The sequence below is a fragment of the Chiloscyllium punctatum genome, unplaced genomic scaffold, assembly GCF_047496795.1.
Source record: "Chiloscyllium punctatum isolate Juve2018m unplaced genomic scaffold, sChiPun1.3 scaffold_218, whole genome shotgun sequence".
NCBI classification, from domain to species: Eukaryota; Metazoa; Chordata; class Chondrichthyes; order Orectolobiformes; family Hemiscylliidae; genus Chiloscyllium; species Chiloscyllium punctatum.
Window position 1 is genome coordinate 35,313 of NW_027309952.1, and position 19,688 is coordinate 55,000.

Genomic DNA, 19,688 nt, shown 5'->3' on the forward strand with positions numbered 1-19,688 from the left:
CCGGAGTCTCGGGACTCTCTCAGTCTGCTCCCTGCAGTCTCGGGACTCTCTCACTCTACTCCCTGCAGTCTCGGGACTCTCTCACTCTGCTCCCTGCAGTCTCGGGACTCTCTCACTCTGCTCCCCACAGTCTCGGGACTCTCTCAGTCTGCTCCCTGCAGTCTCGGGACACTCTCAGTCTGCTCCCTGCAGTCTCGGGACTCTCTCAGTCTGCTCCCTGCAGTCTCGGGACTCTCTCAGTCTGCTCCCTGCAGTCTCGGGACTCTCTCAGTCTGCTCCCTGTAGTCTCGGGACTCTCTCAGTCTGCTCCCTGCAGTCTCGGGACTCTCTCAGTCTGATCCCTGCAGTCTCGGGACTCTCTCAGTCTGATCCCTGCAGTCTCGGGACTCTCTCACTCTGCTCCCTGCAGTCTCGGGACTCTCTCAGTCTGCTCCCTGCAGTCTCGGGACTCTCTCACTCTGCTCCCCACAGTCTCGGGACTCTCTCAGTCTGCTCCCTGCAGTCTCGGGACTCTCTCACTCTGCTCCCCACAGTCTCGGGACTCTCTCAGTCTGCTCCCTGCAGTCTCGGGGCTCTCTCACTCTGCTCCCTGCAGTCTCGGGACTCTCTCACTCTGCTCCCTGCAGTCTCGGGACTCTCTCAGTCTGCTCCCCACAGTCTCGGGACTCTCTCACTCTGCTCCCCACAGTCTCGGGACTATCTCACTCTGCTCCCTGCAGTCTCGGGACTCTCTCACTCTGCTCCCCACAGTCTCGGGACTATCTCACTCTGCTCCCTGCAGTCTCGGGACTCTCTCACTCTGCTCCCTGCAGTCTCGGGACTCTCTCACTCTGCTCCCTGCAGTCTCGGGACTCTCTCAGTCTGCTCCCTGCAGTCTCGGGACTCTCTCACTCTGCTCCCTGCAGTCTCGGGACTCTCTCACTCTGCTCCCTGCAGACTCGGGACTCTCTCACTCTGCTCCCTGCAGTCTCGGGACTCTCTCACTCTGCTCCCCACAGTCTCGGGACTCTCTCAGTCTGCTCCCTGTAGTCTCGGGACTCTCTCACTCTGCTCCCCACAGTCTCGGGACTCTCTCACTCTGCTCCCTGCAGTCTCGGGACTCTCTCACTCTGCTCCCTGCAGCCTCGGGACTCTCTCACTCTGCTCCCTGTAGTCTCGGGACTCTCTCAGTCTGCTCCCTGCAGTCTCGGGACTCTCTCACTCTGCTCCCCACAGTCTCGGGACTCTCTCTCAGTCTGCTCCCCACAGTCTCGGGACTCTCTCACTCTGCTCCCTGCAGTCTCGGGACTCTCTCAGTCTGCTCCCTGTAGTCTCGGGACTCTCTCACTCTGCTCCCTGCAGTCTCGGGACTCTCTCACTCTGCTCCCCACAGTCTCGGGACTCTCTCACTCTGCTCCCTGCAGTCTCGGGACTCTCTCAGTCTGCTCCCCGCAGTCTCGGGACTCTCTCACTCTGCTCCCTGCAGTCTCGGGACTCTCTCAGTCTGCTCCCTGCAGTCTCGGGACTCTCTCAGTCTGCTCCGCGCAGTCTCGGGACTCTCTCACTCTGCTCCCCGCAGTCTCGGGACTCTCTCACTCTGCTCCCTGCAGTCTCGGGACTCTCTCACTCTGCTCCCCACAGTCTCGGGACTCTCTCACTCTGCTCCCTGCAGTCTCGGGACTCTCTCACTCTGCTCCCCACAGTCTCGGGACTCTCTCAGTCTGCTCCCTGCAGTCTCGGGACTCTCTCACTCTGCTCCCTGCAGTCTCGGGACTCTCTCACTCTGCTCCCCACAGTCTCGGGACTCTCTCACTCTGGTCCCTGCAGTCTCGGGACTCTCTCACTCTGCTCCCTGCAGTCTCGGGACTCTCTCACTCTGCTCCCTGCAGTCTCGGGACTCTCTCACTCTGCCCCCTGCAGTCTCGGGACTCTCTCAGTCTGCTCCCTGTAGTCTCGGGACTCTCTCACACTGCTCCCTGCAGTCTCGGGACTCTCTGAGTCTGATCCCTGCAGTCTCGGGACTCTCTCACTCTGCTCCCTGCAGTCTCGGGACTCTCTCACTCTGCTCCCTGCAGTCTCGGGACTCTCTCACTCTGCTCCCTGCAGTCTCGGGACTCTCTCACTCTGCTCCCTGCAGTCTCGGGACTCTCTCACTCTGCTCCCCACAGTCTCGGGACTCTCTCAGTCTGCTCCCTGCAGTCTCGGGACTCTCTCAGTCTGCTCCCTGCAGTCTCGGGACTCTCTCACTCTGCTCCCTGCAGTCTCGGGACTCTCTCACTCTGCTCCCTGCAGTCTCGGGACTCTCTCACTCTGCTCCCTGCAGTCTCGGGACTCTCTCACTCTGCTCCCCACAGTCTCGGGACTCTCTCACTCTACTCCCTGCTGTCTCGGGACTCTCTCACTCTGATCCCCACAGTCTCGGGACTCTCTCACTCTGCTCCCCACAGTCTCGGGACTCTCTCACTCTGCTCCCTGCAGTCTCGGGACTCTCTCAGTCTGCTCCCTGCAGTCTCGGGACTCTCTCACTCTGCTCCCCACAGTCTCGGGACTCTCTCACTCTGGTCCCTGCAGTCTCGGGACTCTCTCACTCTGTACCCTGCAGTCTCGGGACTCTCTCACTCTGCTCCCCACAGTCTCGGGACTCTCTCACTCTGCTCCCTGCAGTCTCGGGACTCTCTCACTCTGCTCCCCACAGTCTCGGGACTCTCTCAGTCTGCTCCCTGCAGTCTCGGGACTCTCTCAGTCTGCTCCCTGCAGTCTCGGGACTCTCTCAGTCTGCTCCCCGCAGTCTCGGGACTCTCTCAGTCTGCTCCCTGCAGTCTCGGGACTCTCTCACTCTGCTCCCCACAGTCTCGGGACTCTCTCAGTCTGCTCCCTGCAGTCTCGGGACTCTCTCAGTCTGCTCCCTGCAGTCTCGGGACTCTCTCAGTCTGCTCCCTGCAGTCTCGGGACTCTCTCAGTCTGCTCCCTGCAGTCTCGGGACTCTCTCACTCTGCTCCCTGCAGTCTCGGGACTCTCTCACTCTGCTCCCTGCAGTCTCGGGACTCTCTCACTCTGCTCCCTGCAGTCTCGGGACTCTCTCACTCTGCTCCCTGCAGTCTCGGGACTCTCTCAGTCTGCTCCCTGCAGTCTCGGGACTCTCTCACTCTGCTCCCTGCAGTCTCGGGACTCTCTCACTCTGCTCCCCACAGTCTCGGGACTCTCTCACTCTGCTCCCTGCAGTCTCGGGACTCTCTCACTCTGCTCCCTGCAGTCTCGGGACTCTCTCAGTCTGCTCCCTGCAGTCTCGGGACTCTCTCACTCTGCTCCCTGCAGTCTCGGGACTCTCTCACTCTGCTCCCTGCAGTCTCGGGACTCTCTCAGTCTGCTCCCTGCAGTCTCAGGACTCTCTCAGTCTGCTCCCCACAGTCTCGGGACTCTCTCACTCTGATCCCTGCAGTCTCGGGACTCTCTCAGTCTGCTCCCTGCAGTCTCGGGACTCTCTCACTCTGCTCCCCACAGTCTCGGGACTCTCTCACTCTGCTCCCTGCAGTCTCGGGACTCTCTCACTCTGCTCCCCGCAGTCTCGGGACTCTCTCAGTCTGGTCCCTGCAGTCTCGGGACTCTCTCACTCTGCTCCCTGCAGTCTCGGGACTCTCTCACTCTGATCCCTGCAGTCTCGGGACTCTCTCACTCTGATCCCTGCAGTCTCGGGACTCTCTCACTCTGCTCCCCACAGTCTCGGGACTCTCTCAGTCTGCTCCCTGCAGTCTCGGGACTCTCTCACTCTGCTCCCCACAGTCTCGGGACTCTCTCACTCTGCTCCCTGCAGTCTCGGGACTCTCTCAGTCTGCTCCCTGCAGTCTCGGGACTCTCTCACTCTGCTCCCTGCAGTCTCGGGACTCTCTCACTCTGCTCCCCGCAGTCTCGGGACTCTCTCACTCTGCTGCCCGCAGTCTCGGGACTCTCTCAGTCTGCTCCCCACAGTCTCGGGACTCTCTCACTCTGCTCCCTGCAGTCTCGGGACTCTCTCACTCTGCTCCCTGTAGTCTCGGGACTCTCTCAGTCTGTACCCTGCAGTCTCGGGACTCTCTCACTCTGCTCCCTGCAGTCTCGGGACTCTCTCACTCTGCTCCCTGCAGTCTCGGGACTCTCTCTGTCTGCTCCCCACAGTCTCGGGACTCTCTCACTCTGCTCCCTGCAGTCTCGGGACTCTCTCACTCTGCTCCCTGCAGTCTCGGGACTCTCTCACTCTGCTCCCCGCAGTCTCGGGACTCTCTCACTCTGGTCCCTGCAGTCTCGGGACTCTCTCAGTCTGCTCCCCACAGTCTCGGGACTCTCTCAGTCTGCTCCCTGCAGTCTCGGGACTCTCTCACTCTGCTCCCTGCAGTCTCGGGACTCTCTCACTCTGCTCCCCGCAGTCTTGGGACTCTCTCACTCTGCTCCCCGCAGTCTCGGGACTCTCTCACTCTGCTCCCCACAGTCTCGGGACTCTCTCACTCTGATCCCTGCAGTCTCGGGACTCTCTCACTCTGCTCCCTGCAGTCTCGGGACTCTCTCAGTCTGATCCCTGCAGTCTCGGGACTCTCTCACTCTGCTCCCTGCAGTCTCGGGACTCTCTCACTCTGCTCCCTGCAGTCTCGGGACTCTCTCAGTCTGCTCCCTGCAGTCTTGGGACTCTCTCAGTCTGCTCCCTGCAGTCTCGGGACTCTCTCAGTCTGCTACCTGCAGTCTCGGGACTCTCTCACTCTGCTCCCCACAGTCTCGGGACTCTCTCACTCTGCTCCCTGCAGTCTCGGGACTCTCTCAGTCTGCTCCCTGCAGTCTCGGGACTCTCTCACTCTGCTCCCCACAGTCGCGGGACTCTCTCACTCTGCTCCCTGCAGTCTCGGGACTCTCTCACTCTGCTCCCCACAGTCTTGGGACTCTCTCACTCTGCTCCCCACAGTCTCGGGACTCTCTCACTCTGCTCCCCACAGTCTCGGGACTCTCTCACTCTGCTCCCCGCAGTCTCGGGACTCTCTCAGTCTGCTCCCTGCAGTCTCGGGACTCTCTCACTCTGCTCCCCACAGTCTCGGGACTCTCTCACTCTGCTCCCCACAGTCTCGGGACTCTCTCAGTCTGCTCCCTGCAGTCTCGGGACTCTCTCACTCTGCTCCCTGTAGTCTCGGGACTCTCTCACTCTGCTCCCTGCAGTCTCGGGACTCTCTCACTCTGCTCCCCACAGTCTCGGGACTCTCTCACTCTACTCCCTGCAGTCTCGGGACTCTCTCACTCTGCTCCCTGCAGTCTCGGGACTCTCTCACTCTGCTCCCCACAGTCTCGGGACTCTCTCACTCTACTCCCTGCAGTCTCGGGACTCTCTCACTCTGATCCCTGCAGTCTCGGGACTCTCTCACTCTGATCCCTGCAGTCTCGGGACTCTCTCACTCTGCTCCCTGCAGTCTCGGGACTCTCTCAGTCTGCTCCCCGCAGTCTCGGGACTCTCTCACTCTGCACCCTGCAGTCTCGGGACTCTCTCACTCTGCTCCCTGCAGTCTCGGGACTCTCTCAGTCTGCTCCCCACAGTCTCGGGACTCTCTCAGTCTGCTCCCTGCAGTCTCGGGACTCTCTCAGTCTGCTCCCTGCAGTCTCGGGACTCTCTCACTCTGCACCCTGCAGTCTCGGGACTCTCTCAGTCTGCTCCCTGCAGTCTCGGGACTCTCTCAGTCTGCTCCCTGCAGTCTCGGGACTCTCTCACTCTGCACCCTGCAGTCTCGGGACTCTCTCACTCTGCTCCCTGCCGTCTCGGGACTCTCTCAGTCTGCTCCCTGCAGTCTCGGGACTCTCTCACTCTGCTCCCTGCAGTCTCGGGACTCTCTCAGTCTACTCCCTGCAGTCTCGGGACTCTCTCTGTCTGCTCCCTGTAGTCTCGGGACTCTCTCACTCTGCTCCCTGCAGTCTCGGGACTCTCTCACTCTGCTCCCTGCAGTCTCGGGACTCTCTCACTCTGCTCCCTCCCGTCTCGGGACTCTCTCAGTCTGCTCCCTGCAGTCTCGGGACTCTCTCACTCTGCTCCCTGCAGTCTCGGGACTCTCTCAGTCTGCTCCCCGCAGTCTCGGGACTCTCTCTGTCTGCTCCCTGCAGTCTCGGGACTCTCTCACTCTGCTCCCTGTAGTCTCGGGACTCTCTCACTCTGCTCCCTGCAGTCTCGGAACTCTCTCACTCTGCTCCCCACAGTCTCGGGACTCTCTCACTCTGCTCCCTGTAGTCTCGGGACTCTCTCACTCTGCTCCCTGCAGTCTCGGGACTCTCTCAGTCTGCGCCCTGCAGTCTCGGGACTCTCTCAGTCTGCTCCCTGCAGTCTCGGGACTCTCTCACTCTGCTCCCTGCAGTCTCGGGACTCTCTCACTCTGCTCCCCACAGTCTCGGGACTCTCTCAGTCTGCTCCCTGCAGTCTCGGGACTCTCTCAGTCTGCTCCCCACAGTCTCGGGACTCTCTCAGTCTGCTCCCTGCAGTCTCGGGACTCTCTCAGTCTGCTCCCTGCAGTCTCGGGACTCTCTCACTCTGCACCCTGCAGTCTCGGGACTCTCTCAGTCTGCTCCCTGCAGTCTCGGGACTCTCTCAGTCTGCTCCCTGCAGTCTCGGGACTCTCTCACTCTGCACCCTGCAGTCTCGGGACTCTCTCACTCTGCTCCCTGCCGTCTCGGGACTCTCTCAGTCTGCTCCCTGCAGTCTCGGGACTCTCTCACTCTGCTCCCTGCAGTCTCGGGACTCTCTCAGTCTACTCCCTGCAGTCTCGGGACTCTCTCTGTCTGCTCCCTGTAGTCTCGGGACTCTCTCACTCTGCTCCCTGCAGTCTCGGGACTCTCTCACTCTGCTCCCTGCAGTCTCGGGACTCTCTCACTCTGCTCCCTGCCGTCTCGGGACTCTCTCAGTCTACTCCCTGCAGTCTCGGGACTCTCTCTGTCTGCTCCCTGCAGTCTCGGGACTCTCTCACTCTGCTCCCTGCAGTCTCGGGACTCTCTCACTCTGCTCCCTGCAGTCTCGGGACTCTCTCAGTCTACTCCCTGCAGTCTCGGGACTCTCTCTGTCTGCTCCCTGCAGTCTCGGGACTCTCTCACTCTGCTCCCTGTAGTCTCGGGACTCTCTCACTCTGCTCCCTGCAGTCTCGGGACTCTCTCACTCTGCTCCCTGCAGTCTCGGGACTCTCTCAGTCTGCGCCCTGCAGTCTCGGGACTCTCTCACTCTGCTCCCTGCAGTCTCGGGACTCTCTCACTCTGCTCCCTGCAGTCTCGGGACTCTCTCACTCTGCTCCCCACAGTCTCGGGACTCTCTCAGTCTGCTCCCTGCAGTCTCGGGACTCTCTCAGTCTGCTCCCTGCAGTCTCGGGACTCTCTCAGTCTGCTCCCTGCAGTCTCGGGACTCTCTCAGTCTGCTCCCTGCAGTCTCGGGACTCTCTCACTCTGCTCCCTGCAGTCTCGGGACTCTCTCAGTCTGTACCCTGCCGTCTCCGTTGTGCTGAACTATCTTGCCCCAGACCATTCCCCTGCTGACACTCTGTCAGACCCTAATCCTTACCTTGCCTGAATGAGGAGACACATTTCTTGCCACATCCAATCTCGCAGCACTGTTCATAGGAAGGACAATCATCATCATCCTCACAAGATCGAGTCCTGTTTTTCTTGCAGTGAAAAGACACACGGGAATGTTCTGGGCATTTCTTTCGCAAAACTGAAGGAGAGAATAAGGTTTCACTTGGTCAATTTGTTTACATACAGTGTAATGTTTCCATTGTCCTCTATCAAACACTCCCACGACACGGACAGTGGTATTAGAGACAGAGTCATGGTTCCTCTACAGCGTCGACTCATCAAACACTACCAGGACAGAGACACCATGCTCATAGGTACAGTGTAAAGCTGACTCTACACTGCTCACATTGGTCCTCTTCAGCACATTCGGGATTATCACACAAACCTGTGGGAGGCACCGCGGTGATGGATACTCACATTTACTGATGAATGTTGGGACACATTTCCCACCGCAGCCCTTGGCCAGGCAGCACCTCTGCCACACGTCGCATTGCGTGTCGTTCTTGCAGTCTTTTCCCAGGGTCGTGTTGCACAACATCGTCAGCCTCCTTGCAATGGGACAGGTTCCGTTCTCTGTGAAGACAAACACAGGGAGATGGGGGACAGAATCAGACAACAAATCACTTGTGACTGTGGAATTAACAGATAAACACCCCACTCTCCCATCTCACTGACAGAATGGAGCCCAGTGCCTTGTGAAGGAAGCTGGGAATTGGAGAGAGGGTGGGACAACTCAGCCTTCACAACACTACTCCATGATCTGCCGCAGTATTCCAGACAGCTCACACACAATTCCTCTCTCGTGGCCTACAGTGGGAACAGAGAACGGGCTGAGGAGAGACAGACGACTTAACTGTGATGGAACAGAGGCATCAGACAGACCACAACATCCAAACAGGGAGTACTCATATTCCTGGAGAGTAGGATACTGTGTGGTTTGCACAACAATCCCTCCCTAACACAGGGACAGGGATCGGGAACAGGATCCCTGTCTGTGTCGCACCACAATCCCTCCCTAATCCAGGGACAGGGATCGGGAACAGGATCCCTGTCTGTGTCGCACCACAATCCCTCCCTAACCCAGGGACAGGGATCGGGAACAGGATCCCTGTCTGTGTCACACCACAATCCCTCCCTAACCCAGGGACAGGGATCGGGAACAGGATCCCTGTCTGTGTCACACCACAATCCCTTCCTAACCCAGGGACAGGGATCGGGAACAGGATCCCTGTCTGTGTCACACCACAATCCCTCCCTAACCCAGGGACAGGGATCGGGAACAGGATCCCTGTCTGTGTCAAACCACAATCCCTCCCTAACCCAGGGACAGGGATCGGGAACAGGATCCCTGTCTGTGTAACACCACAATCCCTCCCTAACCCAGGGACAGGGATCGGGAACAGGATCCCTGTCTGTGTCAAACCACAATCCCTCCCTAACCCAGGGACAGGGATCGGGAGCATGATCCCTGTCTGTGTAACACCACAATCCCTCCCTAAACCAGGGACAGGGATCGGGAACAGGATCCCAGTCTGTGTCACACCACAATCCCTCCCTAACCCAGGGACAGGGATCGGGAAGAGGATCCCTGTCTGTGTCACACCACAATCCCTCCCTAATCCAGGGATAGGCATCGTGAACAGGATCCCTGACTCGTTCACACCACAATCCCGCCCTAATCTAGGGACAGAGATCGGGAACAGGATCCCTGTCTGTTTCACACCACAATCCCTCCCTAATCCAGGGGAAGGGATTGGGAACAGGATCCCTGTCTGTGTCACACCACAATCCCTCCCTAACACAGGGACAGGGATTGGGAACAGGATCCCTGTCTGTGTCACACCACAATCCCTCCCTAACACAGGGACAGGGATTGGGAACAGGATCCCTGTCTGTGTAACACCACAATCCTGCCCTAACACAGGGACAGAGATCGGGAACAGGATCCCTGTCTGTGTCACACCACAATCCCTCCCTAACCCAGGGACAGGGATCGGGAACAGGATCCCTGTCTGTTTCACACCACAATCCCTCCCTAACCCAGGGACAGGGATCGGGAACAGGATCCCTGTCTGTGTCACACCACAATCCCTCCCTAACCCAGGGACAGGGATCGGGAACAGGATCCCTGTCTGTTTCACACCACAATCCCTCCCTAACACAGGGACAGGGATCGGGAACAGGATCCCAGTCTGTTTCACAACACAATCCCTCCCTAATCCAGGGACAGGGATCGGGAACAGGATCCCTGTCTGTGTCACACCACAATCCTGCCCTAACACAGGGACAGAGATCGGGAACAGGATCCCTGTCTGTGTCACACCACAATCCCTCCCTAACCCAGGGACAGGGATCGGGAACAGGATCCCAGTCTGTGTCACACCACAATCCCTCCCTAACCCAGGGACAGGGATTGGGAACAGGATCCCAGTCTGTGTCACACCACGATCCCTCCCTAACACAGGGACAGGGATCGGGAACAGGATCCCTGTCTGTGTCACACCACGATCCATCCCTTACCAGGTACAGGGATTAGAAGCGGGGTCCTGTTCTGCCGAGCCCCTATCCCTCGCTAACCTGGGAGGAGGGATCAGAGCCGGGATTCCAGGATGGCCTTGGGGAATCTGTACTCCCTGGATACTGTCTATGTCCGGCACATTGGATGTGTTTCCCTCTCTCACACACTCTCTCTCTCTGTCTCTCTCTCTCTTTCTCACCTCCTGTGAAACACTTTGGGATGCATTTCTTCCCACAGCCAGCATCACAACACGAGTGGTATCCATCACAGTCCCCGTTGTCATTACAGGAACGCCCGGTGCTGATCTGACAGAACATGGAGAGGGTGTCCTCCTCTGGGCACTGGTCAGCAGGCTCTGTCAATGGGAAGGTAGGACAGACACAGTTACAGAGTCCCACACAGGGCCCTTCACATACTCCTTCACACCTTCCCCATCTGTTCCCCACCCTCCCCCCATTCCCAAACCAGGGAATGCTCATTCTACTGCCCACCCTCTGCAATAACCCTCTCACTTACTGTTGCTTCCCTCTTTCCCTCCAACTGCTCTCCTCCTCTGACAGCATCACTTTCCCCTTTCCATGGTGATAAACTCCTGAAAACGTTTTATCTCTTGGGTTTTCACATCCCTTTATCCCCTACCAGTTCCTCAATCTGTCAAGGTGCCTCCTCAACATCGCTCCTGTACCTGCCTCCACCACCCCCCGTGACAGCACTTTCCACATACTAACCACCCTGTGTGTTAAACAAACCTGCCTCCCACGGTCTCCCCTTTTACCCCAAATCTGTGCTCCTATAGTCATTGACATTTCTGTCCTGGGAAAGTAAAACTGACCAGGCGATACATTCGGTTTGTAAGTGAGGAACCTTCTATCAGGTCGACTCTCATCCTTTCCATGTTCACGTGAAAACAAACCAGGCTTATTCGATCTCCCAAAACGCATCACCTCACATTTGCTCAGATTACACTCCATCTCTTCACCCAATCCTCTGGTCTATCTCCATCCTGCTCTGTCCTCGGGCAATCCTCCTTCGTATCCACAGCTACCCCTAACCTGCGTGACGATCACGAACATATTCATCGGGGGGGCCACCTTCATTCTCCTCCTATATATCTGATAAATGGCAAGGGGGTCACAGCACAAATCCCTGTGGGACACCACCGATCACGGTTCTCCAGTCCCTTTCACTGCTACTCTCTGTGCTTCTGTCACTAAGCCAGTTGTGGATCCATCTTACCAGCTCACTGTGTGTGGATCCCGTGTATATTCACCTTCTGTTCTGGCCTACCATGAGAGACCTTGTCAAAGGCCTTGTTACAATCCCTATCGACAACACCCACTGACCTGCCCTCACCAATCACCTTTCTCACTTTCTCAAAAATACAGGCTCAGTCAAGCTTGGGAGACACAGCCGTCCCTGTACAAAGCTACCTTTCCTGTTGCTAACAAGGCTATGTTTATCCCGGAATGCTGGAGTGGGACTTACAGCCCGGTGTCCACACCACAGCGGGTCTAGCCAGACAAAGCCCTGCCCTCCCATGCAAAGGAGACCCTGTCACTGAATGTGGGGGGATTATTGGTCCTCTGACCTGCTGGGGTAGCGTAGGTTCGGGGTGAGAGGGGCTTACTTCTCGCAAACCACTGTGACACACATCGAGGTCCACACTCCGTCTTACAGCACGATGCCCAGTGACCACAGGAATCGTCTCCATCGCAGGGAGCGGTGAAGTTCATCCGACAGACATAATGCAGTCTGGTCGTGTCCGGACATGTGGATCCTTGGCCTTTAGGAGACACTGAGAGAGAGAGAAAAACAGCTTTCACCACAACTGCTGATCCAACAGAGACCCTTCCCTGGGAAACATCTCTCACAGACAGCAGAGAACTGGAGCTAGAGGGGGTGGCAGAGATAGGGAGAGGTTCAGGGGGGTTACAGACATAGGGAGGGGCTGTAGGGGGGTTAGATAGGGAGGGGGTGTAGGGGGTTAGAGAGATAGGGAGGGGGTGTAGGGGGGTTACAGAGACAGGGAGGGGGTGTAGGGGGTTTACAGAGATAGGGAGGGGGTGTAGGGGGTTACAGAGATAGGGAGGGGGTGTAGGGGGGTTACAGAGATAGGGAGGGGGTGTAGGGGGGTTACAGAGATAGGGAGGGGGTGTAGGGGGTTACAGAGACAGGGAGGGGGTGTAGGGGGTTACAGAGATAGGGAGGGGGTGTAGGGGATTACAGAGATAGGGAGGGGGTGTAGGGGATTACAGAGATAGGGAGGGGCTGTAGGGGGGTTACAGAGATAGGGAGGGGGTGTAGGGGGGTTACAGAGATAGGGAGGGGGGTGTAGGGGGGTTACAGAGACAGGGAGGGGGTGTAGGGGGGTTACAGAGATAGGGAGGGGGGTGAAGGGGGGTTACAGAGATAGGGAGGGGGTGTAGGGGGTTACAGAGATAGGGAGGGGGTGGAGGGGGTTACAGAGATAGGGAGGGGGTGTAGGGGGGTTACAGAGACAGGGAGTGGGTGTAGGGGGGGTTACAGAGATAGGGAGGGGGTGTAGGGGGTTACAGAGATAGGGAGGGGGTGTAGGGGGGTTACAGAGATAGGGAGGGGGGTGTAGGGGAGTTACAGAGATAGGGAGAGGGTGTAGGGGGGTTACAGAGATAGGGAGGGGGGTGTAGGGGGGGTTACAGAGATAGGGAGGGGGGTGTAGGGGGTTACAGAGATAGGGAGGGGGTGTAGGGGGTTACAGAGATAGGGAGGGGTTGTAGGGGGGTTACAGAGATAGGGAGGGGGGTGAAGGGGGGTTACAGAGATAGGGAGGGGGTGTAGGGGGTTACAGAGATAGGGAGGGGGTGTAGGGGGGTTACAGAGATAGGGAGGGGGTGGAGGGGGTTACAGAGATAGGGAGAGGTTCAGGGGGCTTACAGAGATAGGGAGGGGGGTGTAGGGGGGTTACAGAGATAGGGAGGGGGGTGTAGGGGGGTTACAGAGATAGGGAGGGGGTGTAGGGGGTTACAGAGATAGGGAGGGGGTGTAGGGGGGTTACAGAGACAGGGAGTGGGTGTAGGGGGGTTACAGAGATAGGGAGGGGCTGTAGGGGGGTTACAGAGATAGGGAGGGGCTGTAGGGGGGTTACAGAGATAGGGATTTGGTTACACAGATAGGGAGGGGGTGTAGGGGGTTAGAGATATAGGGAGCGGGTGTAGGGGGGTTACAGAGATAGGGAGGGGGTGTAGGGGGGTTACAGAGATAAGGAGGGGGTGTAGGGGGGTTACAGAGACAGGGAGGGGGTGTAGGGGGTTACAGAGATAGGGAGGGGTGTAGGGGGATTACAGAGATAGGGATGGGGTGTAGGGGGGTTACAGAGATAGGGAGGGGGTGTAGGGGGGTTACAGAGATAGGGGGAGGTGCAGGGGGGTGTTACAGAGATAGGGAGGGGGTGTGGGGCTGGAGGGGCTTACAGAGATAGGGTGGGGGTTTAGGGGGTTACAGAGACAGGGAGGGGGTGTCGGGGGTTACAGAGACAGGGAGGGGGTGTGGGGCTGGAGGAGGTTACAGAGATAGGGAGGGGGTGTAGGGGGGGTTACAGAGACAGGGAGGGGGTGTAGGGGGTTACAGAGACAGGGAGGGGGTGTGGGGCTGGAGGGGGTTACAGAGATCGGGAGGGCTGTTGGGGCTGGATGAGGTGACAGAGATCGGTTTGGGGTTTAGGGGGCTGGCCAAGATTATGGAGATCGAGAGGGGTGTGCAGGAGTTCCCAGAATAAGCGAATGGTGCTGATCACGAGGTGGTGACACAGTTGTCCAGGTCTGGATTTGAAGACAATAATGGGGTGTGTACAGCAGGAGGCCGTATTGCACAGCGTGCCATTGGGTGTTCCCAATCCTACATGGTGGTGTGTGAACCAGACTCAGGATTTGACACTCAGGGTTGGATGGGGGAACAGAGATCAGAGAGACTACAGTGGTTCACGATGAGCTGAACACCATGGAAGATGGGAATGGTGAGGTTCGTCAGGAGAGGAATGTGAGAATTGAGTCTGAGACAGACAGCTCTCTCCCACCCAGATACAGTGACATGGCTCTGAGGGGATCTTTCCTCCTTACCTCCAGGCTTGAAGCTCATGACACATCTCCTCCCACATCCAGTCTCACAACACTTTTGCCAGATATCACAGTCGTCATCAGTGGAACATTGAGATCCCAGTTTCATCTGACAAATGGGCTGGAGACGAGATTCTGCTGGACATTCAAAGGCCTCCTCTGTGGGGAAAGCATAACTCTGAGCTCAAACTAAACTGCTGCTGGACAGGGTTAACAGTTCACAACATCAAGGACGAGGAACACAAGGAGACCATTCAGATCACCTGGACTGCCCCAATCGCTCAATAAGATCATTGCTGATCCACTACAAGGACTGTACTTTCTTCTCATCTCCCCGCACACCCACATTCTTTTTACATCTCACGCTCATACAAACCACTTTGCTCTCCACCACACACAGTGAAGACTCTCCACTCGATCACAAATACAGGCACGCTCTCAACTCTCCCTCAAATACAGGGACGCTCTATCCCCACTCACACAGGGACCACTCTCCTCTCTCACACACAGGGACCACTCTCCTCTCACACACACAGGGACCACTCTCCTCTCACACACACAGGGACCACTCTCCTCTCACACACACAGGGACCACTCTCCTCTCACACACACAGGGACCACTCTCCTCTCACACACACAGGGACCACTCTCCTCTCACACACACAGGGACCACTCTCCTCTCACACACACAGGGACCACTCTCCTCTCACACACACACAGGGACCACTCTCTTCTCACACACACACAGGGACCACTCTCCTCTCACACACACACAGGGACCACTCTCCTCTCACACACACACAGGGACCACTCTCCTCTCACACACACAGGGACCACTCTCCTCTCACACACACAGGGACCACTCTCCTCTCTCACACACAGGGACCACTCTCCTCACACACACACAGGGACCACTCTCCTCTCTCACACACAGGGACCACTCTCCTCTCACACACACACAGGGACCACTCTCCTCTCACACACACAGGGACCACTCTCCTCTCACACACACACAGGGACCACTCTCCTCTCTCACACACACAGGGACCACTGTCCTCACACACACACACAGGGACCACTCTCCTCACACACACACAGGGACCACCCTCCTCTCACACACACAGGGACCACTCTCCTCTCACACACACAGGGACCACTCTCCTCTCACACACACACAGGGACCACTCTCCTCTCACACACACAGGGACCACTCTCCTCACACACACACAGGGACCACTATCCTCACACACACACACACAGGGACCACTCTCCTCTCACACACACACACAGGGACCACTCTCCTCTCACACACACAGGGACCACTCTCCTCTCACACACAGGGACCACTCTCCTCTCACACACACAGGGACCACTCTCCTCTCTCACACACAGGGACCACTCTCCTCTCTCACACACACAGGGACCACTCTCCACTCACACACACACAGGGACCACTCTCCTCTCACACACACAGGGACCACTCTCCTCTCACACACACACAGGGACCACTCTCCTCTCACACACACAGGGACCACACTCCTCTCACACACACAGGGACCACTCTCCTCTCACACACATAGGGACCACTCTCCTCTCACACACACAGGGACCACTCTCCTCTCACACACACAGGGACCACTCTCCTCTCACACACACAGGGACCACTCTCCTCTCTCACACACACAGGGACCACTCTCCTCTCACACACACACAGGGACCACTCTCCTCTCACACACACACAGGGACCACTCTCCTCTCACACACACAGGGACCACTCTCCTCTCACACACACACAGGGACCACTCTCCTCTCACACACACAGGGACCACTCTCCTCTCTCACACACACAGGGACCACTCTCCTCTCACACACACAGGGACTACTCTCCTCTCACACACACAGGGACCACTCTCCTCTCACACACACAGGGACCACTCTCCTCTCACACACACACAGGGACCACTCTCCTCTCTCACACACACACAGGGACCACTCTCCTCTCACACACACACACAGGGACCACTCTCCTCTCACACACACAGGGACCACTCTCCTCACACACACACAGGGACCACTCTCCTCTCACACACACAGGGACCACTCTCCTCTCACACACACACACAGGGACCACTCTCCTCTCACACACACAGGGACCACTCTCCTCTCACACACACACAGGGACCACTCTCCTCTCACACACACACACAGGGACCACTCTCCTCTCTCACACACAGGGACCACTCTCCTCTCACACACACACAGGGACCACTCTCCTCTCTCACACACAGGGACCACTCTCCTCTCACACACACAGGGACCACTCTCCTCTCACACACACAGGGACCACTCTCCTCTCTCACACACACAGGGACCACTCTCCTCTCACACACACAGGGACCACTCTCCTCTCACACACACACAGGGACCACTCTCCTCTCACACACACACAGGGACCACTCTCCTCTCACACACACAGGGACCACTCTCCTCTCACATACACACAGGGACCACTCTCCTCTCACACACACAGGGACCACTCTCCTCTCACACACACACAGGGACCACTCTCCTCTCACACACACAGGGACCACTCTCCTCTCACACACACACAGGGACCACTCTCCTCTCTCACACACACACAGGGACCATTCTCCTCTCACACACACAGGGACCACTCTCCTCTCACACACACACAGGGACCACTCTCCTCTCACACACACAGGGACCACTCTCCTCTCACACACACAGGGACCACTCTCCTCTCACACACACACAGGGACCACTCTCCTCTCTCACACACAGGGACCACTCTCCTCTCTCACACACAGGGACCACTCTCCTCTCACACACACAGGGACCACTCTCCTCTCACACACACAGGGACCACTCTCCTCTCTCACACACAGGGACCACTCTCCTCTCACACACACAGGGACCACTCTCCTCTCACACACATAGGGACCACTCTCCTCACACACACACAGGGACCACTCTCCTCTCACACACACAGGGACCACTCTCCTCTCTCACATACACACAAGGACCACCCTCCTCTCCCTCACACACAGGGAGCTAACCCCTCTCCTTCACAGAACTACACCTCTCTTGTACACTCTCCTTTCTGTGAGATGAGTTCTCCCTCTCTCACCTCGCCTCTTGACCCCATAGATGCAGCGTTTGCCGCAGTCACCGACGTTACAGCACTGCTTCCACCTTGCGCAGTCCTCGTCTCCCTCACACTCCTCGGCATCGTCCCGGTCACAGATATCTCGCGTCTTTAATGGTTTGGGACACTCTGCTTCTCGCTTTCCTGTTTTCGGGTCAAATCAGAATTCAGTGAAAGGCCGGATGGAAATTCAGCACTGCCCTGGTTATATGGAGTATGGGATGATCCAGGGAAAAACAAGGGGAAGCCTGGAGACAAAGGGGTAGATTGGGGATGGCAGTGTGACAATGAGGAGGGAGGATTTCACATTGGTTTCCGTTCTGCCTTGGCCAAACATGACAGCTCAGTGAGTCAGGTGAAATGGGAGTTGGGGGGAGCGGGGAGTGGGAGAAACGGGAATGGGCGAATATACAGAGGGTGGGATATGAGTGTCAGTTTTATGAGCAGCACCTTCCAATGGGTACAAACTGATGATGACAGGATTGGGCAGACTGGGGCTGGCTTTCCAATGGGATATAGTAGACTGGGGGAGACTCACTCCCATTGGGAATGATCCTGAAATGGCTCTGGATAAGCTGGGACATGGGAAGGAGTTTCCTACTGAGAGGGGACACCCTCAAACTGAATACTCCAACTGCAGGGGGCAGGGAGATTGGGTTGCTGGGACAGACAGGGGTCTCTACCTCAGTCAGATTGTCTCCACCAGGCGTGTGCAGTGTTCCCTAAAGGGGGGAATGGGAGGGTCAGTCATCCTCACCGTGTTTGTGATACCGATGGACACATCTCTTCCCACATCCGGCCTCACAGCACGAGAGCCACAGATCACAGTCATCGTCATTTGTACACTCCTGGCCGTAGTTAACATTGCACATCGGGGTAAGGCGCCTGGCATCCGGGCAGCTCCCATTCTCTGGAGAGCAGGAGGAAAGGGAAATGACGGGGTTAAAGCTCAGTCAGAGTCTCAGGTTAAACACCTCCAGATGGACAGGATGGAAACTGAGCAAGTCTCCCTCAGTCAGCCCGGTCTCCAATGATCAGACACACAGCAAAGTGTAAAGAATACATCTCTCCTGATTGTGTTAACCAGGAAGGAAAGCTCCCGGTACGCTGTCCCCATCAAACACTCCCAGGACAGGGACACCATGGGGTAAGATACAGAGGAAATCTCCCTCTACACTGACCCCATCAAACACTCCCAGGACAGGGACACCATGGGGTAAGATACAGAGGAAATCTCCCTCTACACTGACCCCATCAAACACTCCCAGGACAGGGACACCATGGGGTAAGATACAGAGGAAATCTCCCTCTACACTGACCCCATCAAACACTCCCAGGACAGGGACACCATGGGGTAAGATACAGAGGAAACCTTCCTCTACACTGACCCCATCAAACACTCCCAGGACAGGGACACCATGGGGTAAGATACAGAGGAAATCTCCCTCTACACTGTCCCCATCAAACACTCCCAGGACAGGGACACCATGGGGTAAGATACAGAGGAAATCTCCCTCTACACTGTCCCCATCAAACACTCCCAGGACAGGGACACCATGGGGTAAGATACAGAGGAAATCTCCCTCTACGCTGTCCCCATCAAACACTCCCAGGACAGGGACACCATGGGGTAAGATACAGAGGAAATCTCCCTCTACACTGTCCCAATCAAACACTCCCAGGGGAGGGACACCATGGGGTAAGATACAGAGGAAATCTCCCTCTACGCTGTCCCCATCAAACACTCCCAGGACAGGGACACCATGGGGTAAGATACAGAGGAAATCTCCCTCTACACTGTCCCAATCAAACACTCCCAGGACAGGGACACCATGGGGTAAGATACAGAGGAAATCTCCCTCTACACTGTCCCCATCAAACACTCCCAGGGGAGGGACACCATGGGGTAAGATACAGAGGAAATCTCCCTCTACACTGACCCCATCAAACACTCCCAGCACTGGGTTATATATAGAGGTCATGCTTCCCTATCCAGTGTCTCCCCCCACCCCACCACCATCACCAGATGACCCCTCACCTCCTTTGAAGAATCGGAAAACACATCTTTTTCCACAGCCAGCGTCACAGCACATTTGCCAATGGTCACAGTCAGCATCTGCCTCACACTCATCTCCCAACGTCATGTTACAGACCTTGCCCAGGGTACGGCTGTGTGGGCACTGTGACTCTCCCTCTGTGTGGGCACAGATATTGAGACATTATTACAGAGCCTGATCTGAGCGTACCACCCTCCTTTACAGACACAGGCCTCCAGACTCCTCCAAAGACAAATCCAGGGACAATAACCCACTGCACCCCCCCGTCCAATCACCTCCCCATTACCACCCAAAGACACACCATCTCCTTCTCCATTCCTGGT

General features: G+C 57.0%; 1 protein-coding gene across 1 annotated transcript in view; it reads right to left on the bottom strand.

The window, feature by feature from the left end:
• Window positions 1–19,688, bottom strand: part of LOC140472017 (uncharacterized) — a 153,146-nt gene that overhangs the window by 22,826 nt on the left and 110,632 nt on the right. The window contains exons 48-55 of the mRNA XM_072567457.1: window positions 19,347–19,502; window positions 18,066–18,218; window positions 17,291–17,452; window positions 14,146–14,301; window positions 11,679–11,846; window positions 10,251–10,406; window positions 7,951–8,106; window positions 7,520–7,672 (exon numbers count right to left, since the gene is read on the bottom strand). Of these exons, the coding sequence (XP_072423558.1) occupies window positions 7,520–7,672; window positions 7,951–8,106; window positions 10,251–10,406; window positions 11,679–11,846; window positions 14,146–14,301; window positions 17,291–17,452; window positions 18,066–18,218; window positions 19,347–19,502 (1,260 nt within the window). The remainder of the gene's footprint in view (window positions 1–7,519; window positions 7,673–7,950; window positions 8,107–10,250; window positions 10,407–11,678; window positions 11,847–14,145; window positions 14,302–17,290; window positions 17,453–18,065; window positions 18,219–19,346; window positions 19,503–19,688) is intronic.